Genomic DNA, 27,691 nt, shown 5'->3' with positions numbered 1-27,691 from the left:
TTCAGAAACTGGCCTTGGTAATAGAGACAAAATACAATAATTTAACTGTAAAAATTAGCTTTCTGTCAAAATAATGGATATTTTCTGATTCACAATGCTACTTCTTTCACATACTAGCCAAAAACAGTAAACTGATCACGTACATGTTTTACAAAGACTCTCCTTGCCTTGAGATTACTGAAGCCTGGACCAGGAATCTCAGCTGTTTATTTTCTACACATGTGCACAATACACACACTCATGTAGTCACACACACACACACTTGCTCACAGTATATAAAAGGCACATTTTGAAAGTTTTCAACAATGTAATTTCATTGAACACACTAAATTTTTTTATTTTAGTGCATGTCATTGTTAATTGCTTTTTAATGTTAAATATGTTCTTTGGGCTATGTAGGGACAAAAGGGATACAATAAAACACCAAACAAAAGTTGCACGCAAGGGAAAAGTGGGCAAAATTGGCAAAAATGTCAATGAGTTTCTTAGTCCTAGGCACAGGAGGAGTAGTGGCATTTCTGCCCCCCCCTAAGGTGAGCTGAATTAAATCATTTTATGTTTCGGCAATTGGAAGAATAATCGGATCTAAAGATAAATTCCGTTATTACATGCAAGACAGAAATGGACCAGTACTCGCAGTGTAAACACGGATTAACAGGTCCCGCGCTTTTACAAACCAAACACCCTCCTTGGGAAGCATCATGACATAGTGGGTAGAGCACAGCCCTGAGAGTCAGAAGGTCACGGGTTCTAATCCTGACTCCATCACTTGTCTGCTGTGTCACTTCTCTTTTCCTCAGTTACCTCATCTGCAAAATGGGGATTGAGACTGTGAACCCCAGGTGGGACACAGACTGTGGCCAGCCTGATTTGCTTGTACCCACCCCAGCGCTTAGTACAGTATCTGGCAATCAATCAATCGTATTTATTGAGCGCTTACTATGTGCAGAGCACTGTACTAAGCGCTTAACTCTGGCACAGAGTAAGCGCTTAACAAATACAATTATTATTATTGTTGAAAGAGCCAAAAGGGCCGTATCGTGAGTTCATTATCTGGGAGACTCTCTGGGAGGAAAAACTACAATTCAAATGTCTAAAACGTTTTCCCTCCCACACACAAGGGCAAGAAGAGTTTCTACGGCCAGTGAAATTTATTTGAAAATGAACGCGCTGATAGTGAAACACATTTTTAAACCAAAGAAAAGTGAGTCTTCAACGTGTTGGTCAGAGTGCTTATTATGTACAGGTCTGCGGAATTTTACATTTAAATCCTAGAAAACCGTCTGCAGTGGTAAATGACATTTCTCCATCCCACGAGAGCTATTTGGCTTTGCCCTAGTTTCCCAGGATCTAGCGCATCTCTCTGATGCCAACGGCATCAGCACTAGAAATCGTTTCCAGCAGCCATTCTTTTATAAGCCATGGAGGGTGAAAACCGTGTCGTTCAGTTCTGGGATTGAGAAGGATGGCTAAACTTTCCGGGAAAACTTTTAGGTGCTCGGCGGTGGCTGGTTGAATTATTGGCAGCCTTCTTCACGAAGACAAAATGACAATAAAAATGGATCCAAAAAAATCTATCAGAAGCATTCAAAAAAGAGGTTTTGGCAATGTAGAAGAGAGATGTCCATAAGAGTCCATTGAAGCTTTCCAAAAATACTCAGTTGATGATGCAAACTTTGTTCTTTGCTTGAAGAGGAGAAAAACAACATTAGGATCCAATACACAAAATCAAAGGCAGTCCCGAGACAGGCCTCTTCTAGAATGATTTGAAGGATTAATCTCTGTGGGGTTTCCTTTTGGGCTTTTCTTCATAGGACTCTCCATATTCATTTACTCTATTCTTATCCACAGGATAAAGCCTGAGAGAAGACAATGGTGACAGAAGTTAGGATACGTTACTCTTTTTAAAACCAAGACAGAGGAAGAAATCAAACAACCTACACATGCCCTTGACAACTCTCAGCACTCTACGAAAGGATCAAAAATTCAGTGGTTAAAATTCAACTTTGGGTGGGCAGTGAGTTGATATTTCCATATTAGGAAGCGTAAACTAAATTAACCTCGCCTAATGTGGAAATAATGAAGGCTAAGCATTTCTGCAATTTGAACTTGAAAGCATGGTACCACAGTCTCTGAAACTCTGTTTTTAGAGTGACAAATCAACAGATGTGAAGAAAAAGGCCTTTTGATGCATCAACTGACTGCAAATTTGTGGTTTCCACATGAATTCTATCCCCTACTCCAAAATCTTCAATGATATTTACTGAGCGCTTACTGTGTGCAGAGCACTGTACTAAGCGCTTGGAAGATGACAATACAGCAGAGGTGGTAGACATGTCCCCTGCCTATGATAAGCTTACACTGTAGAGGGGATGATCCTGAAAATGAATTCAGATCAAGGCGGTCCAAGATTATAAGACACACTTGAGTTGCCTTTTGATCAAGACTGACAACTAAAAGAAAGCAGGAGAAGATAAATAATTGGAGAGGAACTTACCATCTTTGGTACAGGTACACAAGGAAAACCACATCATCCCTAAAACATGCCAATCTATGTGACGTTGGCATAGTGATGATAAAGGCGAAGATATCATCGATGAATGTATTGAAAGCCTACCAAAGCAAAGGGAGAGAAAAATTAGGAAATCGTTGGTATTAGTTTAGTTGAAAAAGCCCATATTGTCTTCAAACAGTAATAGTGGTGGTGGTGATAGTATTTCTTAACCACCTGTCAATCAATCAGTTGTATTTTTTAATGGTATTTGTTAAGAGCTTACTATGTGCCGGGCACTATTCTAAGCGCTGGGGTAGATACGAGGTAATCAGGTTGGCTCAGTCCCTGTCCCACAAGGGGCTCACAGTTTTAATCCCTACTTTATAGATGAGGTACTGAGGCACAGAGAAGTGAAGTGACTTGCCCAAGGTCACACAGCAGACACGTGGTGGAGTCGGGATTAGAACCCATGTCCTTCTGACCCACAGGCCCGTGCTCTATCCAGTAGCCCATGCTGCTTCTTGAGCGACTTACTGAACACTTACTATGTGTGGAACACGGATACAACAGGATTAGTAGACATGTTCCCTGCCCATAATTAACTTACCATCTAGAGAGGGAGACAGACATTAATACGAATAAATAATTTACACTATATAATTTAAAGATATGTACATATATATGTGTTGTGGGACTAATGGTGGGGTGAATATCAAGAGTATAGGAAGCACCGTACGTAGCACTGAGAAAAACAATATGCAAGTCAGAATTAGGGGTTTTTGGTCCTCAGGAGTGAGAAGGGGAAATGGGTTGGTGACAGAGATCATCATCAATCGTATTTATTGAGCGCTTACTGTGTGCAGAGCACTGTACTAAGCGCTTGGGAAGTACAAGTTGGCAACATATAGAGACGGTCCCTACCCAATAGTGGGCTCACAGTCTAAAAGTGATGTAAGAGATGTAAGAAAAGGTTAAAAACAAGAAAAAACAATGAAAAGATGAGGTCAATGATATACATAATTCAAACAATAGAGCTCGGGCCTGGGAGTTAGAAGGATCCGGGTTCAAATCCCGATTTGCCCGCTTGTCTGCCGTAGGACCTTGGGCAAGTCACTCCACTTCTCTGTGCTACCTCCTCTGTAAAATGAGGAGGAAGACTGGGAGCCCCGTGTGAGGCACGGGCTGGGCCCAACCTGATTAGTTTGCATCTACCCCGGCGCTCTGCACAGCCCCTGGCACATAGTAAGCACTGAACGAATACCGTAAAAAGAAACAAAAAACTGGCACAGGCTCAGGGCCTGAGCTGAGGGCGAGACTGCCGTGCCCACTGGTTGGCTGGAGGGATGCCTCTGGCCCTGGGCTTTGCCAGTTCCCTTCCTCTAGCTTACCCTCCCCTCTTTCTTTCAAGCAGAAAAGCCACCCAAGTCATCCTTGGGGAGATAAGAATTGGCTCCCCTCCAACGAGTAGGAAAAACGGATGCATTTCCATGTGTCCGTCCACATGACCAGTAATTCTACTTAGGGAGAACTGTATACGACCCACTGCGTAGTCACAAATCCAATGTAAAAGTCTGACAACGGGTCACCATGCTGAAAACTGCTCATCAGAACTTTATTTCTTTTAGACTGTGAGCCCACTGTTGGGTAGGGACTGTCTCTATATGTTGCCAATTTGTACTTCCCAAGCGCTTAGTACAGTGCTCTGCACATAGTAAGCGCTATGATGATGATGATGATTTCTCTAGAATTTCCCAAAACTAATTTCCAGAATTATTCCGGCATTTCAATTTTCTTTCGTTAATTGTGAGCAATTTAATTAGTTTAATTCATGCATTTCTGATGGCTCTACAACTCAGAGAACAATATTTCAGAGTACATTCTTATGATGCCAGTGATTTAATGTTATAATTGAAAGATTTTAAAAAGTGGCAATGAAACAAATGTATTCTTAGGCCCAACGAATATTTTCACTGCACCCAGTGAACACTTGCAACCAAAGTACAAAATTAAAGTACTTTTCTTTATCTATTATGTTATAAAATCATGCTTAAAAGGCAGAGACATCAGTCCCTAGGAAAATTCACCGGATGATAAATTGAAATATTAAGGTGATTTACTGATCCTTGAGAATTTAATACTTTGTTGTTGTTGCCTTATGCCGTCGAGTGATGCGAGGGACAGACACATCTCTCCCAGAACGCCCCACCTCCATCTGCAATCGTTCTGGTAGTGGATTCAGAGAGTTTTCTTGGTAAAAATACGGAAGTGGTTTACCATTGTCTCCTTCCGTGCAGTAAACCAGAATCTCCGCCCTCGACTCTCTCCTGTGATGCTGCCTCCCAGCAGAAGTGAGTTTTAATACTTTAGCTAAATAACTGTTTTGCTTTACACCGAGAATGCTCAGTGCTGTAATAATTTGCGGTGGGCTGGGGTGAGAAAGGGAAATATATAGCCTTACTTACTTTGTATGTAAACGCCTTCCATGGTAAATGTGCTACGGACTTCATCTGGAAGTAGAGAGTCACAGAGATTATTCTAGGGTAGGGGAGTGTGAGAAAAAAAGATTATATAGTTGTCCTTCATACATGGAGATGTCACTCTGTGAACTTTACCAACTGGGAGAGCTTATGTGGCTGAAAAAGCCGATGCAGAATCTCCTCCCCTGATTTTTCTCCCCCATCATTGCCAGTTCTAACTACACCGTGCATAGGCAAAGACTGTATTTTGTTGTGCTTTTGTATTTGTTGTCGACGGAGTTTGGTGCTGTTTGACCTCTCTGCCGAAAAAAGATTACATAACTATAGAGCAGAGAAAGAAATGATGACCCCTAAAAAGACATGCTGATATCTTACCTTATAATTCACAAAGAGTTGGGGTAACATAAAGAGAAATCCAAAGGCATACACCCCTGAGGAGAAAACACAAATATTCTGTGATAGATTCCATGAAACACTCCCTACACTTTTGATCTCCAACTAAAAAAGGCATGAATGAACCCATTTGAAAGGCAAGCGACTCCAATTCATGTTCTTTTTTAAAATAATGATTGAACATGTAAATTAAAACAAATCAAGTCTATTACTTTGCAGATTTTTTTTTCTTTCTGATCGAAAGTGTCTTTGAGGAAGAAACAGCTTTGGACACAGACTGCTGATGATTCTCTAATCTTAAACTATTACAGTTTGAACAGAGAAAACCAAAAGTTTTAGTCTTGCTTCAATTTGTGCTATATCATCCCGTAATACACTAAATCGTATTGGTTCACAAAATTACATGCAAATTGTATTCAAATTGCATTCACTCACAAAGTTACATTCCTTCCCAAATAAATGACACCCATCCTGGTCAAATGAAACCAAAATCTCTCTGAAAATCTGACAAGCCAAAACTGAAATATCTCTTATTATCAAGTCTATTGCTTTGCAGATTTTTTTTTTCTTTCTGATCAAAAATGTCTTTGACGAAGAAACAGCTTTGGACACACTCAGACTGCTGATGATTCTCTAAATCTTAAACTATTACAGTTTAAACAGAGAAAACCTAAAGTTTTAGTCTTGCTTCAATTTGTGCCATATCATCCCGCAATACGCTGGATCGTATTTGTTCACAAAATTGCATGCAGACTGTATTCTACATTGCATTCACTCACAAAGCTACATTCCTTCCAAAACAAATGACACCCATCCTGGTCAAATAAAACCAGAATCTCTCTGAAAATCTCTGACATGCCAAAACTGAAATATCCTGAAAGACTCACCATTGACGAAGCTGTTGATCAGCCAGGAATACCAACTGAAGGATAAAAATAAAGGTTTCACTTTTAAGAAAAAGGGACCTCATTCTCTTTGGTGGTTATAATTACACTAGTACTCTGCACATAGTAAGAACCCAATAGATACCATTGATTGATCCTAATTTAACATTCATGGATCCTAGCCCCTCTCAATTCCAATTCCATGTTCCTACTGTCCCATGATGTTTGCTTCTACCTCTCTGATTCCCTCTCCCTGTTGTTTACATCTTTTCTTCTCATCTCTTCCTGTCTCCCTCCTTCCTGCCCCATCTTCTCTGTCCTCTCTGAATGCCTTTTTCTCCCTTCCTCTCCACTCCAAGTAACTCTACTTTCCCCTTTTTTGTCCACTTCAAATTCTTAACCCCCCTTCCCACTTCTTTCTTTCTCCTCTTCTCCTTTAATCGCCCCTCTTCTGTCCAGAGAGCTACAGGGAATTGGGGGCCTGTCTGAGCCATTTATGATCCGAGGGAAACTCAAGGGAACAACCTCGTTGTGGGTAGGTAATGTGTCTGTTATATTGTTGTGTGGTGCTCTCCCAAGCGCTTACTACAGTGCCCTGCACACAGTAAGTGCTCCATAGATACGATTGATTGATTGCTGAAGCAGGACAGGTCTCTTCAGCCTTTCCCTACCTACTGAGCACAGAGGACCACGATGAGAAAGAGCCTCTGGATTCTCCAGATCAGACCGCTTTAATTCTAGACAATCCCGCTAAGGCTATAATTAGTGGACAGTTCTTTTACACGTGTGCCCAAGGAGAACTTTTCTAATCCCACCTAATAATCACTGTTAAAACAGGCCCGATTCCCATCCTGATTCCCACAAACCTAGCTTAAAAATAATTAAAAAAAACCCCCTTCACTGCCTGCTATTCAACAGGGTTAATTTATTTTTTTAAAAGTAAAGAATCTTACCTTTTATACTTAACGTTTAGGAGTGAATAAACTGCCCCTCCGATACAGAGCGGGTACAGTAAATATGACAAATATTTCATAGCCTGAAAGGAAATGGATAGATTTTCAGTCCGGGGTTCTGAGGGTGAACAGCAGCCAATGCCATAAACTTGGGAAAGCTGAGAAGGTTATGGCAGGGTATCCATGGATGACCTGCCTGGAGCCAGGAGATGCAGGATTCCCTGCAAAACACTAATGGAATTGGAACAGAGAAGCAGCATGGCCTAGAGACTAGAGCATGGGCTTGGGAGTCAGAGGACTTGGGTTCTAATCCCGGCTCCACTGCCTGTCTGCTGCACGACCTTTGGCAAGTCACTTTACTTCTCTGGGCCTCAGTTACCTCTTCTGGAAAACGGGGATTAAGACTGTGAGCCTGATGTGGGACAGGGACTCTGTCCAACCCGATTTGCTTGAATTCTCCCCTAGTGCTTAGAACAGTGCTTGGCATTTAAGCAAGCAAGATAATAAGGTTGGACACAGTCCCTGTCCCACGTGGGGCTCACAATCTTAATCCCCATTTTACAGAAGAGGGAACTGAGGCCCAGAAAAGTGAAGTGCCTTGACCAAGGTCACACAGCTGACAGGTGGCAGAGCCAGGATTAGAACTCAGGCCCTCTAACTCCCAAGCCTGGGCTCTATCTGCTAGACCATGCTACTTCTCTAATCAATAGCACTTACAGGTTGTCTGCAATTGATTGACTGATCATACAGTCCTTCATGGTACCTAATGCACAATATATTATCCAAACCCAGCAATCACTAATCAACTGATAAAAGGGGATGAATAGGGATATGCCATCATATAAGCGCTTAGTACAGTGCTCTGCACACAGTAAGCGCTCAATAAATACGATTGAATGAATTATCTTCCAGCAAAGATGAGAACACAGAATTTAATTAATAGCTGTATGGGTAACTCGGTTTGGATCAATCCAACAGGGAAAAATAAAGGCTCTTTTTGAAGTACTGAAAATTAAGCATGCCATATTTGAAATCTAACAGACTGTAATCAATTCTCCACATCTTACCTGAGTGTCGTATTCCTCTGTTTTTCTTTCAGATTCATTGTATGCTCCAAACTGTTTAAAAGGAAAACAATGTTACATTCAGTAATGCATTCTCCATTGTAAAGACAACTTAATTTCTTATCTCAGGTCTAGCTGCCCTGTGAAAAAAACAATTACACTTAGGACCAAGTTGATACAATTATGGAATAGTACATTTTGCACTGTATTTATGTTTTCAGGTTTCCCTTTTACTGTAGGTTTGTCAATTATGAGTATATTTTTACTCTGCGGAGTAATGGATTTCACGAGAAGGAGCGTGGCTCAGTGGAAAGAGCCCGGGCTTTGGAGTCAGAGGTCATGGGTTCTAATCCCAGCTCCACCAATTGTCAGCTGTGTGATTTTGGGCAAGTCACTTAACTTCTCTGTGCCTCAGTTACCTCATCTGGAAAATGGGGATTAAGACTGTGAGCTCCCTGTGGGACAACGGGAGAAAATCAATTGCAAGGCTTCACGAACGACAAATTTTACCTGGAATGTGGGCCTCAAGCCTTTCCACTTAATGGTCATTTTCAGCGCTTTCTTTACTTTCCATAGCTGAAGGAAAAGATGAGAGTATTTTAAGACATTACAAAAAACCAATGATGACACAATAGAACAGGAAAATCCCGCCAACACCTAGTATATGGTTGGCTGAATTTTACATGCGGACTCCAAAAGGTGATAGAAAGCCCCTGGAAACAATATTTCTTCCTCGATCCCATCGCTTCCGCTTTGGGAACAGCTCCTCCTCCTCAACTATTATCAGGGATAATGTCTTTATACTTCTAAAATACTTTTCAAAAACGGATACTTCCTGGAAACACTTCTAAGATAACAGGGGATGGTTCATCTTCGTCATGGAATGGTCATTCCCTCTGTCATAGTGTTTCCTTCCACGCACTTAGTACAGTGCTCTGCACACAGTAAGCGCTCAATAAATACGTCACGCGGCTTCTCGTCCAGCCAAAAGAAGAGGAAGGATGGGAAGTACTCAGTGGGCTAGCACAACTGACCCGGCTTCATGGGCAGCCCAGGACACTGTGGACCTCTGCAGAAAGGAATTCCAAGCCCAAAACGAGCCCTCAGGGAGCTTCCTGAAACTCACCTCGATCACTGCCCCGATGCCCGCCGGGACCAGGACCAAGAGACTTGTCTGTTCATCCAAGAGGAAAAGAAAGATCACCACAGTACTAAAGCACCTCCAGAGCACTGAAGAGACAAATATGTGTGCGTTAATACACTATCACACCCTGAAGGACATAAAACAATTTAAGCCCCCCGCACAGATTTGCTGAACTGCCCAACTCTGAGGCTCTATTTCTTTTGATTTCCTTCAGTTTCATCTGGGGCCTGAACTTCTCTCCGAAGTCAAGACTTAATTCCCAACTGCTTTGAGACCCTTTCATGAAGTCACCAATTAGTTTATTCCGGAAATAAATCGGAAGCGCCAACGACCTAAGGTCAAGCCTGGCTGCAAACATGACAGCCCAAAAGTCAAGAGTGAGTGAGTGTGAGTGTGTGATGATGTGGTTTGGGCTGGGGGCATAGCATTTGCCTTTTCAGCTATGGCAAAAAGAAAAAGCCCAGAAACTAGGAACACACATGAAGCACAAGTTCCTAAACTAAAATTAATTTTGTAGCTCAGAAGCGAATCTTAAAATATTTGTGACTTTGATCACCTTGTAGTAGGGCCATCTTTGATACACTGTCAGCACTTGTTGAATGCCACACCTAATTTAGACCAACTTTTGATTGCATCTCCTCTCAAGAGTCTTAAAAAATGCCACAAAAATCAAGTGAATACTAGATGACAAATAACTTAGGCTCCACGGAAAGCAAATACCGGTTAAAGTCATCATCACAAAGCAAAATTATCTCCTGGTATTTAAAAAGCAATTTTCCATCTTTCATTTGGTAACTGATTATCCTGACTCAGGCAAACTATGAGGTGAATGCAGTATGAATAAACGTAAACTACCCTCACCCCTTTGATTAAAAATAGTTGCAGATATTTGAGAAAGACACGAAACACGCCTTTTAGTAGATCCTATTAGCAGATATTCTGGCCAAGCCACTTTCAGCCTATTGCAAAATAATTCAGATATTATCCACTTTCCTGGCAATGCCTTTTCAGATAAAGCAGCTTGGATTGACAGTCAATCTGCTGCTAGATGCTTAGGTGAAACTCATCAGACTTACTGTTCACTAAGCATACGAAGTGTAGTTATATATATGAAAAAAAAGGGATGGGAGCCAGATTTTCCACACCTTCACTGAACAGGAAACAAGTCAGACCTTACACTCACTGTGGGGAGGGAATGCCTGGTTACTCTACCAAGTGCTTAGTACAGTGCTCTACACACAGTAAGTGCTTAATAAATATGACTGAATGAATGAACAAGTGCAAATGGGCTTAAACTGTAGCATGTGGGACAGCTTTTGATTAAATAAGGAAAAAGTTCCAGCCAGTGAAGACTATTAAACACTGAAATGTATTCCACAGTAACTCAGTGGACTCTTCTTTTCCAGAGATATTACACACACCAAAAAAAAAAAAAATCAAGATAATCTCTCCTCCACAAGATCATTTTAGAACAACAAATTAAAGACTACATGGGTCCCAGTTGAAATTTGCATTCATATTGTACACACAAGAAAATAAAACAGCTTTTTGACCAGTGCAGCTATCAGAAATAAGGCACAGAAGTGGAGTTCAAAAACACTTCAAACCTTACTTCTCCCTGGGCACCGAACCAAAGGAGTCAGATCATTCTTTTAAAACTACAGCTAACTTTTGCTCCACTTGAAGAAGAGGACATTAGAGGATCTCAGAAACAATATTCTCTGATTTGACAGTGATCCAAGTGATGGGAAAGACCTTTATTCCGCATATGCCTAAACACTGAGAGACATAATTACAAGATCATCATCATCATCAATCGTATTTATTGAGCGCTTACTGTGTGCAGAGCACTGTACTAAGTGCTTGGAAGTACAAGTTGGCAACATATAGAGACAGTCCCTACCCAACAGTGGGCTCACAGTCTAAAAGGGGGAGACAGAGAACAAAACCAAACATACTAACAAAATAAAATAAATAGAATAGATATGTACAAGTAAAATCGAGTAACAAATATGTACAAACATATATACATATATACAGGTACTGTGGGGAAGGGAAGGAGGTAAGATGTGGGGGTGGAGAGGGGGATAGGAAGGAAGGGGCTCAGTCTGGGAAGGCCTCCTGGAGTAGGTGAGCTCTGAGTAGGGCCTAAGATCTGAAAAGACTTCCTGTCTTTCGGATTAGTTTCATCCAGGCTACATAATGAAGGCCTAATTAATGGAGCATTGCTTATACCAGAAAAGAACGGCTTCATATTGCTATTTCACCCAAGGCTCACAGACAATTTACTTGGGTCCTGACTGATATGTGAGGAAATAAAGAGAACTGCAAGAATCATTCTGCCTTCTTTAAGGAGTACCTGCTTTAGTAGACATTCCAATCATGTTCTTCTTTTTCTTCCAGAAGCTGATATCATTTTTAAATGCCAGGAAATCGAAGAGAAGCTGCCAACACAAAAAGGGACAGTAATTTGATTGATATTGGAAGTAAGCACATCAGTTACACAATGTGGGAATTCTCACAACGTGACCAACAGCCCTGTCCCAGGGAGCAGAAGTAAAACCTCAAATTAAATCCACTCATTAGGCGGAGGACGGAGGGTGTCCCCTCTTGCCTTTTCACTGGGCGGTACTATACTGCTCGGCACGCTAGGGAAAAATTTTACTCCACCGGGAAGACGGAGCCAACTAGCTTTAGTTTAGTTGTTCTTTGGTTCAAAGACACACCCTCCCTGGTGACACTGCAACTGGGAGTGTGAGAGACAATCTCTTGCATACTTTGTCCCTGGAAATCTTGTTGGACTTCTTCTCTGGCCCTAAGCCACTCAAGTGAGCATTGCTTAGCTGCTTAGGACAGTGCTTGGCCCAAAGTGAGCGCTCAATAAATACCACTGGATTGATGGGGCAGGGGAAAGGTTTGGGCTACCATCAGTAGGATCGGCATCCTGCGGTAGTGGTGCTGGTTTGCACTGAGCAATCTGCAATTTCTCAACTGTACCCAACCTTATTATCGTGTACCGACCCCAGTGCTTAGTACAATGTCTGGCACATAGTAAGTGTTTAACAAATACCGTTTTTTAAAAAAAGGTAGGCGAATGAGGCTGGAAATGGGAAAGGAGTGGCAGTTTAGCAGGTCCACGGCCAGAGGCCAGCCAGTTAAACATATTTACTGAGCGTTTACTGTGTGCAGAGCACTGGACTAAGCGCTTGGGAGAGTATAAGATAGCAACATAACAGACACATTCCCCGTCCACAATGAGCTTACAGTCTAGATTGTTGGAAGAAAGATGGCTTATAGACCTCAGAGTGCTTTACCAATATTAACGATCTTGTTCATCTTCTTATCCTCGTAAAGTGAGCATGGAAGTAATCATCATCCCCAGTTGGTACTTATGGATTAGACACAATAGCCTTGGGTTAAGCCTTAAAATCCTAATCACATCTTTCAGAGGAGGAAGCTGAGCTAATGAGGGTATAAGTGATTTTTCCCAAACACACATCACGGATCACAAATAGGGCCCAGGAATGGATGCCCAGTTCACAACCCAACCTTGAAAACTCAAAGTCTCAGGACATAAAGAATGAGTTGAAAACCCGCGGTTTAAAGTACAGGGCTTCAGATGCTGCCTGGGAGGAAAAAATCTGGGATTTTGGCTTTGGTCTATGTGTTCCCGGGGCAGGAATGCTCTGGGAAACAAAAGTGAAGGAGCATTTTGATCATCTCATAGCCTTGAGTAGTTCAACAACATCAAAGGCTCTGCTTGTTTAGTTAGGTGCTGCTCAAGAACAAATGATTCACTTACATGAAATGCGGCTACAAAAAAAGTCAAAGCTAAGAAGTACAGGTTGGTATCTACAAAAATTCCTTTCACTTCATCTGCATCCTTTTCGGAGAATCCTAAATAAAAGGAAGGAAGCTGAATTATCCTAAAATATAAAATACAAGGCCCCAAATTCCAAAGGTAGAGTTAAAAATCATGCAGATGGATTTATATGTCCCACTACCAACAAATACGGTACTGTTTCACTCAATGACGTGTGAGTCTCATCACGGTTTAAACATATTACCCAGGGTAATTTCCTGATCATGGCTCCCTTTGATTAAAATTATACCCGACATAGGAGATTTGAAGTTGTATAATTAAAGGTGGGGAGGGTGGGAAACAATGGAGGTAATTCATCACGGCTTAAAAAAAACCCAACTGATCAAAACTCTTTAAGCAGTTGAACAATGAGATATTCACGAAGACTGAAACTGCCGCAAGTTTTCAAAGAATCCCGTATGTGTACAGTTATTTAATCAGAAATAGTAACGGTTTTGCATGTTCTAACACAGTTGGGGATAAACTTGCAGTACTATTTCTAGGCAACAGAAACCCTGAAACTAAGCCTGAGTTGCCGTTCTCTTATTTCAAAAGACAACGTACCAAATTGTTGCAGAGAATAGACGGCATCTTGCATGTGAATCCAAAAGCGGAGCTTCCCTAAAGATATTTTATCGTACGACACTGTTAGAGGTAGCTCGGTTGTTGAACGATTTATGACCTGCACATCGCCCAGAAAAGACAAATAAACCATATGAACCAGGTGCCTTAGAATTCCCGAAGGTTTCAAAAGTTAAAAACTTAATGGCTGGCCACTTTGTTAAATACACCGACTTTTTATTATTACAGAGTATGACCCTATATCAACTTGAAAATAACCCTAGAGAGGAATAAGATAACTAAATTCCACTCTATCCTTACCCTTGTACCCTTACCCTAAGAAGTCTATTACATTCCCAAACTATAAACTGCTTTGTTGAGAGGAGTAAGTTCATTATAGTCGTAAAATAAAATTATAACCTAATTAAAGAGTTCGGGTCTAGGGTGCCTTGAAAAGAGTCACCCCGCTTTATTTTAGAAGCAGCGTTGCCTAGTGGAAAGAGAAGGGGCCTGGGAATCAGAGGATGTGGGTTCTAATTCCAGCTCTGCCACTTGAACTACTGTGTGACCTTGGGCAAGTCATTTAACTTTTCTGAGTCTCAATTTCCCCATCTGTAAAATGGGAATTAAGACTGTGAGCCCCATGTGGGACACAGACTGTATTCAACCTCATCACCTTGTATCGACTCCAGTGCTCGGTAAGGGCTTAACAGATACTGTCATTGTTAATAATTGTGGTATTTCTTAAATGTTTACCCTGTGTCAGGCGCTGCAGTAAGCGCTGGGGTGGATAAAAACAAATTGAGTGCGACACGGTACCTGCCCCATATGGGGCTCACAGTCGTAATCCCCATTTCACAGATGTGGTGATTGAGGCACACAGAGAAGTGAAGTGACTTGCCCAAGGTCACAGAGCAGACACGTGGCAGAGCCAGGATTAGAACCCACATCCTTCTGACTCCCAGGACCGCACTCCATCCACAGGTAATGCTGCTTCATCACCATAATAACGGGAACAGTAATAACCTTATAATAATATTAATTATTAATTATTATTGCCTTACAGTGATCAGCTCCTACTTTGGATTATTTTGCATAAATTACTTATAATTATTACTTATAACTATTACTTATAAATGCCAAACACGGAGGAAACTGAAATATACATTCAAATTCAACCCACCCCTCTTAGGACACACATGATGCAGCATTTCAAATATAACCAAAAAGAAATTGATGGGCAATCACTTACCATTAAGTCCTTCACTCGGTTGCTTAGTTGATCAATAAATAGAATTGGCAGGTAATGTACACTTTTCCCCAACTGAATCCTGTGGGATTAAAACATTGATTTTAATATGACTCCCGGGAAGGTTCGTGATCTCGCAAGAAACCCTACAGGAATCACCCATCAGTATCATGAGAGTTACAGACTTTTATCATTCTACCCTTGCATCTACTTGCATCCTTTGAAAAATCAATGTCCGGAAATTTTATCTTAAAACGTCCACTCTTCGAAGTTCAACTTTGAGGGCAGTTATCAGAGGCAACTTTCTCATTTGCTCCTATTTATTTTCCCACATCTGTCTGTGAGGAATAATTGAGGTGGGAAGAAAACAGGAGGAAATTCTCAAGTTGAGAAGAAGCCATCCCTCTGAAACAGAGCATCGATTTTAAGGGGTACCACTGTTAGCAGAAAAATATATTCTCACTAGGGTTAGCTTTCAATTATCCGTGATAATGAGGGACAAGTCGAAACGAGTCAAATAAATAAATAACATAAATGCCTCTTTTAGAGAAGAGTTTCAGTGAGCTCCCTTTAGACTCTGAGCCCACTGTTGGGTAGGGACTGTCTCCATATGTTGCCAATTTGTACTTCCCAAGCGCTTAGTACAGTGCTCTGCACATAGTAAGCACTCAATAAATACGATTGATGATGATGATGTGGGCAGGGAATGTATCTGTTGTTATAGTGTACTTTCCCAAGCGCTTAGTACAGGGCTCTGCACACAATAAGCGCTCAGTAAATACGACTGAATGAACGAATGAATCTTTCTCCCCCAAAGCCAATCAGTCGCTGCCACTGCCAACCAAAATGGAGGAGTCCTGAACCAGGGTAATCCCTAAAGCTCTGGATGTGTTGTTTATTTATTTTTTTCTTGCCATGTACGATGGGTGATGGCGTGGCGAATATTCAAGGTCTCCCACCACTAGAAGAAGCACCCACTAAAGCTCTGGCACCCTCGGGGTTGGAAAGAACTGCTCTATTTTCTACTGTGTGCTGACGATCAGGGAAGCATCCAAATGGCAGAGTGTGAGAAGAGAAACAGAGCCAAACGACTGGGTGATCCACAGATCAGATCATCGGTCCCTTAATCCAAGCAGGGTGGCCGGGTGGAAAGAGTTTGGGCCTGGGAGTCCGAGGGTGTGGGTTCTAATCCCGCCTCTGTCACGTGTCTGCTGTGTGACCTTTGGCAAGATGCTTCACTTCTCTGTGCCTTAGTTCACTTAGCTGTAAAATGGGGATTAAGACCGTGAACCTCGTGTGGGACAGGGACTGGATTCATCCATTCATTCAGTTGTACTTATTGAGTGCTTACTGTGTGCAGAGCACTGTACTAAGTGCTTGGGAAGTGCAAATCGGCAACATATAGAGATGGTCTACCCCAGCACTTAGTACAGTCCCTGGCACATAGTAAGCGTTTAAAGAACACCACAATTATTATTCTTCAGACAGATATTCTTCAGACTATTGTTCTTCAGACAGATTCCTAATTATTAGCACTACTGTAAGCTCGTTGTGGGAAGGAAATGTGTCTATTTGTTACACTGTACTCTCCCAACTGCTTAGTACAGTGGTTTGCACACCTTAAGTGCTCAGTAAATATGAATGAATAACCGAACGACCGCCTCTTACATCTTCATGTATCTGTGGACGTCGGCAGGGAGAGAGGTGCCGTCGAAGATAAAATCGTCTACCATAATGTTCAGCGTTAGCCTTGACCTCCAGTGAGAAACCGGCTCGTCGAGAGCATTCGTCTGCTTCTTCTCCGCTTCAATTTGCTTTCGAGTAAAGAGTGGTACATGATCAATAGTCGAGGACAAATTACGAAGCTCATTTAGGAAAAAAAAAAAAAGACCTTAAACTCTGCCAAATCAAGACCGGGCAACAGGATAGGATCCCGCGGCCGCTGAAGAGTTCAGGAATAAAACCGCAAGTGAAAGAAGCTCAGAAGAGACCTTGCTACAATTTACGGGTCTTCATGCACTGACAAATGCAATTTCTTTATGAAAATTTGCAGCCTTGACTACAGGCATTTGCGCCCCTCTACAAACAAGACAAAACATAAGTCCCCCAAGGAAGGAACAGAAAAGTGAACCTGCAGAAGGCCAAGAATCGTGCCTAGCTCCCACCCGGAGATTCTTTCCCAGCGCTTAGTATGGTGCTTTGCCTACAACAGGTACTTGCTACTTCTACCGCTATTTGAAGTGGGCAGGGAAGTGTAACTTTTCAAATTGTTCGAAAAGTAAAAATACCATTCTTGCCCCAACAACACCTGGCTCACGACCTTTTGAAATAGAACAAATCACTTAAATCACCAAAATAAACCTCAAAACTTCTAAAAGCACAAAGTTCCAACGGCAGAGCAGAAGGGTAAAAAAAAAAAAAAGCTATCATTGTGCACATTACAGAGCATCAGTGACTTTTAAAAAAGGTTTAACTTTGGATACAGAACTTGGGAAGAATTGTTGGGGCCGCAACGAAATCATGCTAGTTATTCTACGAGATGACTGAAGACTTGAGTCTGTCTTCTGAGCTGATTGGTTTCACAGTTCATGGGGGCAAAATAACCAGGAAGAGCGGAAAACTAGCATCAGTTGAAACGGATTCCCTGGTTTTCCCCTCCCTCTTCTGGTTTCTTTTGCTCATCTGAGGGAAAAGGGCTCACTGGGGCTCATATACTTCTGCCCCAATGCAGGATTTTTTGCCGTTCCTGCCCACCCTCCCAGGAGGTTGCTGCAGCTACAGGGATTAACCAGAGTTGGAGCGGGCAGGCCTATCCATTGTTTCAGGAGGTAGGATTCTTTATACTTCCTTCTTGGCTTGCCTCCCACCAGCCCCCTTTGTAAAGCAGATCAATTCTGAGTTTCTGCATTTCCCTGCAAATTCCTTTTAATTCTATCCAAATCAGGGTCACCCCCAAATCCTCTAATTGCTGTCTGCTACAGATTGTAAGTGGTTGGGCTGTTCACCCCGGGGGAATGGTGAAACTGGGAAGATGGGGGATAAAATGAAGCCTGTGGGTAGTTTAGTGTAACCCATCAATCCTGATGAAAAAATAACTCAGATGCACGTCTTACTGACGGCGGGAGTAAGCTCGTTGTAGGCAGGGAATGTGCCTTGATTGCTGTATTGTACTCTCCCATGTGCTTAGAACAGTGTTTTCCACACGGTGAGCGCTCAATAAATACGAATGAATGAATTCAAGTCCCATGAAGGGCACTACAAGGGCCATTCCGAATTTGGGCATCTAAGCAGTCCTGTTTAGGAACCTCAGAAAGGGATGTTATTCCTAAAAACTATCCTTGTCATCCCCAATACACTGTGTTTTCCACACGGTGAGCCCTCAATAAATACGAATGAATGAATTCAAGTCCCATGAAGGGCACTACAAGGGCCATTCCGAATTTGGGCATCTAAGCAGTCCTGTTTAGGAACCTCAGAAAGGGATGTTATTCCTAAAAACTATCCTTGTCATCCTCAATAAACTGTGTTTTCCACACGGTGAGCCCTCAATAAATACGAATGAATGAATTCAAGTCCCATGAAAGGCACTACAAGGGCCATTCTGAATCTGGGCATCTAAGCAGTCCTGTTTAGGAACCTCAGAAAGGGATGTTATTCCTAAAAACTATCCTTGTCATCCCCAATAAACTGTGTTTTCCACACGGTGAGCCCTCAATAAATACGAATGAATGAATTCAAGTCCCATGAAAGGCACTACAAGGGCCATTCCGAATTTGGGCATCTAAGCAGTCCTGTTTAGGAACCTCAGAAAGGGATGTTATTCCTAAAAACTATCCTTGTCATCCTCAATAAACTGTGTTTTCCACACGGTGAGCCCTCAATAAATACGAATGAATGAATTCAAGTCCCATGAAAGGCACTACAAGGGCCATTCTGAATCTGGGCATCTAAGCAGTCCTGTTTAGGAACCTCAGAAAGGGATGTTATTCCTAAAAACTATCCTTGTCATCCCCAATAAACTGTGTTTTCCACACGGTGAGCCCTCAATAAATACGAATGAATGAGTTCAAGTCCCATGAAAGGCACTACAAGGGCCATTCCGAATTTGGGCGTCTAAGCAGTCCTGTTTAGGAACCTCAGAAAGGGATGTTATTCCTAAAAACTATCCTTGTCATCCCCAATAAACTGTGTTTTCCACACGGTGAGCGCTCAATAAATACGAATGAATGAATTCAAGTCCCATGAAAGGCACTACAAGGGCCATTCCGAATTTGGGCATCTAAGCAGTCCTGTTTAGGAACCTCAGAAAGGGATGTTATTCCTAAAAACTCTCCTTGTCATCCCCAATAAACTGTGTTTTCCACACGGTGAGCGCTCAATAAATACGAATGAATGAATTCAAGTCCCATGAAAGGCACTACAAGGGCCATTCCGAATTTGGGCGTCTAAGCAGTCCTGTTTAGGAACCTCAGAAAGGGATGTTATTCCTAAAAACTATCCTTGTCATCCCCAATAAACCGGGCTTACTAAAAAACGATGAGGAGGGAGACCTAATTCCCGAAGCATAGACGCCTCCTCTGTCTCTCCGTCTAGGCTGTCAGCTCCTTATGGGTGGGGAATGTAACTACCAATTCCGCTGTACGGTACTCTCCCAAGGTCTTAGCACAGTGCTCTGCGCACAGTAAGCACTCAAAAATTGCTAATGATCGGTAGAGAAGACCACCATCAAGCCATGGACCATCAAGTTGCTGTGTACTAGGTGATCAGAACAGTTGCTGCCCATAAAGAACAGCACCTGCCTTGCAGGAAGTGCCCAAATAGTGTCATCATTTTAGCACTAAGTGGATCTTAGAGCTCCTAAAAAGACAGCGACAAGAGTCAGGGACTGTTAGGCTGCAAGCTTCCCGATGGCAGGAATCATGTCCACCAACTGGATGGTCCTTTCCCAAGTGCTCAGTACAGAGCAGCAGCTGGAGAGAGCACAAGCCTGGGAGTCGGAAGGTCACGGGTTCTAATCCCGGCTCCGCTTCATGTTTGCTGCGTGACCATAGGCAAATCACTTCCCTTCCCTTTGCCTCATCTGTCAAATCATCATCATCATCAATCGTATTTATTGAGCGCTTACTATGTGCAGAGCACTGTACTAAGCGCTTGGGAAGTACAAATTGGCAACATATAGAGACAGTCCCTACCCAGTAGTGGGCTCACAGTCTAAAAGTCAAATGGGGAATAAGACTGTGAGCCCGATGCGGGACAGGGATTGGGTCCAACCCAATTTGTCTGTGTCCACCCAGCGCTTAGTACAGTGCCTGGCACATAGTACGTGCTTAACAAATACCACCGTCATTATTAATATTCGACCAGAGAAAGGAAGCCAATAGGCAGTCAGTTCTTCGATAACAGATGTTTTGAATGTTTAATACCAACACCTGCTTTCTGTCCAAATACAGCACAGCGTGGTGTCGGAACCAGGGGTGAAGCGGGAAGCGACCGGAGTAGCGAGGTTTTTTTTAGGAGAAGTTTTAGCCTGTGCTGAGAAGACGCCTCCGGCCTCCTAACACCACTGACACCAGTAAGGACGTGTGAAACGCCATCAGCCGTCAAGACCTCGGGATCAGAAAAATCCGGAGAAGTTTGCCTTCCTGGACAGTGAATCCCAATGTTTAGGGATGGGCCATCAGACCTCCATAGCTTTCAATCCCTACGGCCTCAACTTTTCCTCTAGTAAACTTCCCCACTACGTGAAAATGGGTTTGCTCTTTTGGTACCTCCCCACACTGCTGGCGCGAGATTTGGTCAGTGACAAGTGGGTCTTGTCCACCCTTTTCCTGATTTTGCAGGCTACATTCTATCATATGGACGAATTCTACTCATTCATTCAATTCATTCAATCGTATTTATTGAGCGCATACTATGTGCAGAGCACTGTACTAAGCGCTTGGGAAGTACAAGTTGGCAACATACTCCTTTAAGTCTCTCCTGTTTTATTATAATCTCACTTAGTACAATGCTCAGCACGCAGTAAGCACTCGGTAAGCACATTTGATTGATTATTCTCCTATGGAAACTTCCGTCCACTTGAATATTCAGTAGGCATCCACTATGCACTACTGATTGACGGATTTTTAATCTCGGCAGATTAAATGAATGGATAAAATGTATTAATCCTAAGGAAATAGCTAGCTAAGATTACGTTTTACACCTGTTAAGCGTTTAAGATGTAGAGAAACTTATCTTAAGAAATGGAATGGGTTTGCTAAGTAAGCGATGGAATCTTCCTCTTCTTGGAGGCTTTAAAAACGAAGATAAATCTTACTTGCTTAAATGAGGTGATGCCCTAGCAGCCGGAGGTGGCCTAGGCACATCTCTAAGTCATTATCACCTTGGATTGCATTGATTGACACAGTCAAAAATGATGATTTCAACGGGATAAGAACGGAAGGGAGAGGAAATCTCTGGGAGACACCCTTGCTGCTTTCTTCAAACTCACTGGATTTCCCTTCACGGGTGCTAAAATACACTTGGCCAATATGCGAGATTTCTAGCCCCGTGAGAACAACAACTCCCGCTGAGAAAATAATGCCATTTTAACAGTAATACTTTCAAACATTAACTACTTCATGCTTTCGTGTTTCTTTAGGAGAGCACCAGGATTCTAACTCTGTCAAGGTGAACCCCCCCACCCCCAAAAATGAGCATTTTACATTGTGACTAAGAAACTAAAGTAGTAAACTTACCTGGGTAGTGGATTCTCCAGTGAGAAGATTGATTTCTTCTGGCTTGGGGATCATATACGTGGTTAGAGGACTTACTATATGCACCTGCTTACCATCATGCCAAGGTAAAATCCCAGCATGATGCAGAAATATGTACGCATAGAGGGTGCCATTATTTCGTGTTTTCTTAGGTACGGACACATTGACGGTTCTAAAAGACAAATCAAAACCCTGATTGACAATTATGTCCTATTCTCTCCAACGCAGTAGCAACTACTCCAACAAACGTTCATAAACTAGACATGGCTTCAACAAAGAACCAGATTCCACCTGCATATTTTCACTAAAAGTGAAAGCACCCACACATTTTTGCATCACCTTAATACCCACTTCAACACATAAATTCAAGATAAGACCATTCTGGTTTCGTTACACAACTCCTGGCCACATAATTATCTGTAGACAGTGCGATGCGAAACTTAATACTAATCAAACCCTCAGGAGGCCTTTAAATAAGCAAGCTACACTTTCAGTTTTGTCAACTATAGCTCTGCGTGTTCTTTTGTGTCAGTGAGGATGGCAGGCTTGACACCTCCGGACAGTAAGCTCACTATGGGCAGGAAAAGTACCTGCTAATTCTACTGTACTCTCCCAAGCGCTTAGTACAGTGCTCTGCATATAGTAAGTGCTCAATAAATACCATTGAATGAATGGGGGCAGAATCAAGACTCCAATTGCGGTCTGATCCCGGAGAATCCGACTTTCCTCTCCATTCATCTCCTGTCCATCTCCGCTCCGCCGAGAGGCTTTCTATCCTACAAAAATTTGTGATACTGCTCTAAACACACTTCCAGAGACAACCTGCAAACTGCTTGGTCTGATGCTGAGAAGCAGCGGGGCTCAGCGGAAAGAGCCCGGGCTTGAGAGTCAGAGGTCGTGGGTTCTAATCCCGCCTCTGCCACTTGTCAGCTGTGTGACTTTGGGCAAGTCACTTAACTTCTCTGGGCCTCAGTTACCTCATCTGTCAAATGGGGTTTAAGACTGTGAGCCCCATGGGGGACAACCTGATTACCTTTTATCTACCCCACCGCTTAGAAGAGTGCTTGGCACAAAGTAAGTGCTTAACAAATACCATTATTATTATTATTATTATTATTATGGCCAAACTAATGAGAGTGAGCTGGATGCTTTATGCAGTAAAACGGGTTTAACAGTAAGCGCTCAATAAATGCGATCGACTGGATGTATGAATGAAACAACTAGTCCTGCATTTTCAAGGGAAAATATGCCTTGAAGCATTTTATAATTTCCAGGGCTGATAATCCCCCAGCAATCCCTTTAAATTGGCCAACGCATTGAAAACTGCATTGCCTATATAAAACTAGAGAAACCCAATTTTATAAATTGCTTGAAACATCATGTGTGTGGCCATCAATCCTCTACCACAGAAGAAAAACACTTCTGGGTCATGAGGATGAGCTACAGTAACCGTATTAACAGCCACGAGAAGAGACTTTGAACTTCTTTTAAACTACTGTAGAAATTCGTGGAGGATTGAGAATTTGCACATAGATGAGAAGGATTTGAAATGGGGGAGAAATGAAAGGTAATTAGCATTCTTAAAAACGGGCATTCTTTTGAACACATTTATTAAATCTGATGATTTGAATGGAAGGAAACAAATGAACTGTACTTAATAAACAATTTTGCGCTCATATGAAGAGGTCCTTCTTGCTGTCCACCTTACTGCAACAATACAGTGAATTTCTGGGATTTTCTGGTGGCCAGTTTTCTTTTCAATATGGTTTCCTAATCCCGCACTCCTGAACGAAATGATCTTTAATAATTTAATGGACTCCAGCCCATTAAAAAGGCAAGTGCCCACCTTACGCAGAGTGTACCATCCAGACTCAAACACTAATAGTATTAGAACAAACACTGATCTCCACCCCTATAAATCGAGCTCTCATCTATCCCAAAAACTCTCTCATAGGTAATAATCATCAACATCATGACTATATTCTAAACCTTGGGTGGTAGTATCAGTTTTAAATCTTGAACCTTGCTACTTTGCACCCTGGTTTATTGCTTTAGGCCTACATCTTGATTTATGTAAAACTTGAATATTTACAGGAATTAGAAAGTTCCTAATCACCTCCTCCAAGAGACCTTCCCTAAGCCGACATTCGCCTTCCCCACTCCCTTCTGCATCACCCTTGCACCTGAGTTTAATAATAATAATGATGGTACTTGTTAAGCGCTTACTATGTGCAAAGCACCGCTGGGGAGGTTACAAGGTGATCAGGTGGTCTCACAGTTTTCATCACCATTTTACAGATGAGGTAACTGAGGCACAGAGAAGTTAAGTGACTTGCCCAAAGTCACACAGCACCCTTTATCCATCCCTCCCTCAGCCCCACGGCACTTCTGTATATATCTGTAATTTTTATTAATGTCTCCCTCTCTAGACTGCAAGCTTGTTGTGAGTAAGGAACTTGTCTTCCAACTGTTATGGTGTACTCACCCGAGCACTTAGTACAGTGCTCTGCCCATGGTAAGCACTCTGCTGATTGAATAATGCGGTAAAACAAAACAAAATGCCTTTTAGAAGATGGCTTATTTTCCAATGTGCCCGTCATCAGCGACAGAAGTGACTCTCCCAAGGTCACACAGCGGGAAGCCTGCTAAACAAGGACTACAAAAAAGGCTTTAAACTTTGACCATACCTTTCAAATTTGGATTCGACGTCAAAATCCTCCACATTTAAAACCAGATCGATATTAGTTTCAGCGCCGAGATTGGAGCGAGTGGTGGTGTAAACGCTTAGCTGAGAAGCAATGACAAATACAGGCAGATTAGGACGCGAGAGCTTTTTTATTGGGAAATAGTCCTAAAACTAGTCATATTTTGGGGCTGTGGAAGAGGGATGCTTGAGATTTGACTTAGCTTTGCTGTAAGGTCAGGAATCTACACTACCTCTCCAATTTTAAAATGAGAGAAATGATAGGGACTGTAAGCTCGTTGTGGGCAGGGAACATGTCTACCAACTTTGTCACATTGTACTCTGCCGAGCTCTTGGTACAGTGCTCTGCACACGGTAAGTGCTCAATAAATAAGAATATGATTGATATTTATGCATGTGTGTGTGTGCTTGTGTTGCCAATTTGTACTTCCCAAGCGCTTAGTACAGTGCTCTGCACATAGTAAGCGCTCAATAAATACGATTGATTGATTGATTGATTAGGGAGGGAGAGCATACATCTGGCATTCTGACAACTCATACAGATTTTGCAGCATGGTTCAGTGGAAAGAGCCTGGGCTTTGGAGTCAGAGGTCATGGGTTCAAATTCCGGCTCTGCCAATTGTCACCTGTGTGACTTTGGGCAAGTCACTTCACTTCTCTGCGCCTCAGTTACCTCATCTGTACAATGGGGATGAAGACTGTGAGCCTCCGGGGGACAATCTGATCACCTTGTAACCTCCCCAGTGCTTAGAACAGTGCTTGGCACATAGTAAGCGCTTAATAAATGCCATTATTATTATTATTATTTTGGAACCCTGATGGCAGAAGCTGGTGTTTTAACAGGGGCTTTGGGGGAGTGAACGAAGGTGGGAGGCAGTGGAGGAGAAACCCTCAGGAAGAGGGGGCTTTCCCCTGGGAAAATGCAACATTTGGGCTGGGGGGCTCGGAGAGAAACGAGGTGACGGTGACCCCAAGAGCAGGGAAGCCCCCTGACCTGCGCGGGTTGGGGAGGTGGGATGGGCACCAAGTGAGAAAACATTAAGCACGGTTGTTCTGCACGGAGTGGGCGCTCAGTACGTGCTCTTGACTGACTGACATTGACAGACAGCGTGTGTTGAGGTTGGGGGGGTAGAAGGGATAGAAGGACACCTGGCGAAATGGACTAGAAAGGGCAGGGAGGGAGATGGGACAAGGGGTGGAGGGGGGGGAGATAAGACGGGGACAAAGGGGACAAGGGGTGGAGGGGGGGACGAAGGAAAGAGGGGGAATGGGACAAAGGTGGGGGGAGGGAAATGGGACAAGGGGGAGGAAAGGGAATGGGATAAGAGGGAGGAAGGAAAATGGGACAAGGGGAATGGGATAAGAGGGAGGAGGGAAAATGGGACAAGGGGAAGAAAGGGAAATGGGACAAGGGGTAGGAGGGGAAATGGGACAAGAGGGTAGTGGGTGAATGGGTCAAGGGGAAGAAGGGTGAATGGGACATGGAAAGGGAGGGGGGATGGGGCAAGGGAGAGGAGGGGGAATGGGACAAGGATGAGGGGGGGAATGGGGCAAGAGGGAGGAGGGAAATGGGGCAAGGGGAAGAAGAGATGGCACATGGGGGAGGAGGGGGAATGAGTCAAGGAGAAGAAGGGTGAATGGGCCATGGAAAAGGAGGGGGGATGGGGCAAGGGGAAGAAGAGATGGCACATGGGGGAGGAGGGGGAATGGGAAAAGGAAGAGGAGGGGGAATGGGACAAGGGGGAGGAGGGGGAATGGGACAAGGGGAAGGAGAGATGGCACATGGGGAAACAGAGGGAGGGGGACAAGGGCAAGAAGGGTGAATGGGCCACAGAAAAGTAGGGGGGGGTGGGGCAAGGGGGAGGAGGGAGAATGGGACAAGGGGAGGAAGGGGAATGGGACAAGGGGAAGGAGGGGGAATGGGAAAAGGGGAAAGAGAGGGAGGGGGACAAGGGAGGGGAATGGGACAAGGGGAAGGAGGGGGAATGGGAAAAGGGGAAAGAGAGGGAGGGGGACAAGGGAGGGGAATGGGGCAAGGGGGAAGAGGGAGAATGGGAAAAGGGGAAAGAGAGGGAGGGGGACAAGGGAGGGGAATGGGAGCCCATTGTTGGGTCGGGATCGTCTCTATATGTTGCCAACTTGTACTTCCCAAGTGCTTAGTCCAGTGCTCTGCACACAGTAAGCGCTCAATAAATACAATTGAATGAATGAATGAGTGAATGGGGCAAGGGGAAGAAGGGTGAATGGGCCATAGAAAAGAAGTGGGGATGGGGCAAGGGGGAGGAGGGGGAATGGGGCAAGGAAGAGGAGGAGGAATGGGACCAAGGAGAAGAGGGGGACAAGGGAGGGGAATGGGGCGGGGGGAGGAGGGAGATTCATTCATTCAATCGTATTTATTGAGCGCTTACTGTGCGCAGAGCACTATACTAAGCGCTTGGGAAGTCCAAGTTGGCAACACACAGCGACGGTCCCTACCCAACAGTGGGCTCACAGTCTAGGGTGATGCCGCGGGGCCGGTGGGGCGGCGGCGGTGGCAGCGGCCTACCTGCAGCTTGGGCCTGCGGGCCAGGTAGGGCTGGATGCAGTTGGCCTGGGCGCGGCAGGGCTTGGTGTAGACGATGCCGTACATGACCCAGCAGGTGTGCACCACGTACACCACGAACACCCCCACGATCAGGCTGCTCCACGAGCTCCGGCGGCTCCACATGGCCCACGACCCCCGCCCGACCGACCGACACCCTGGGCGGCAACGGACCCGGAGGGCGCCCCCACGCCGGGCGGGAAAGGGAAAGGGAAGGGGAAAGGAAAGGAAAAGGGAGGGGAAAGGAAAGGAAAAGGGAAGGGAAAGGGAAAGGAAAGGAAAAGGAAAAGGGAAGGGAAAGGGAAAGGGCGGGGCGGGAGGGAGGGCGCCCCCTGCCGGGCGGGGACGGAATGGGAAAGGACCCGAGGGCGCCCCCTGCTGGGAGGGGGCGGAAGGGACCCGAGGGCGCCCCCTGCTGGGTGGGGACGGAAGGGACGGAAGGGACGGGAGGGCGCCCCCTGGTGGGCGGGGTGGGAAAGGGCGAGACTGGAGGGCGCCCCCTGGTGGGCGGGGAGGGAAGGTACCCGAGGGCGCCCCCTGGTGGGCGGGGACGGAAGGGAGGGCGCTCCT

General features: G+C 43.9%; 1 protein-coding gene across 1 annotated transcript; it reads right to left on the bottom strand.

Moving 5' to 3' along the window:
* Positions 1–977: 977 nt before the first annotated feature.
* CLPTM1L (CLPTM1 like) lies at positions 978–27,345 on the bottom strand. Its single transcript, XM_038770484.1, has 17 exons — positions 27,086–27,345; positions 24,524–24,624; positions 21,819–22,008; positions 16,750–16,895; positions 15,085–15,163; positions 13,836–13,953; positions 13,212–13,306; positions 11,769–11,853; positions 9,392–9,495; positions 8,776–8,841; positions 8,269–8,319; positions 7,202–7,284; positions 6,252–6,286; positions 5,347–5,402; positions 4,957–5,001; positions 2,498–2,613; positions 978–1,859 (listed from the first exon to the last, which is right to left on the bottom strand). The coding sequence occupies exons 1-17, from the start codon at positions 27,245–27,247 to the stop codon at positions 1,775–1,777; spliced, it is 1,617 nt and encodes a 538-aa protein (XP_038626412.1). The 5' UTR covers positions 27,248–27,345; the 3' UTR covers positions 978–1,774.
* Positions 27,346–27,691: the final 346 nt, after the last annotated feature.

Source organism: Tachyglossus aculeatus, chromosome X3, assembly GCF_015852505.1.
Source record: "Tachyglossus aculeatus isolate mTacAcu1 chromosome X3, mTacAcu1.pri, whole genome shotgun sequence".
NCBI lineage: Eukaryota > Metazoa > Chordata > Mammalia > Monotremata > Tachyglossidae > Tachyglossus > Tachyglossus aculeatus.
Note: the sequence above shows the minus strand (reverse complement) of the source record. Positions and strands in the feature narration are given on the sequence as shown.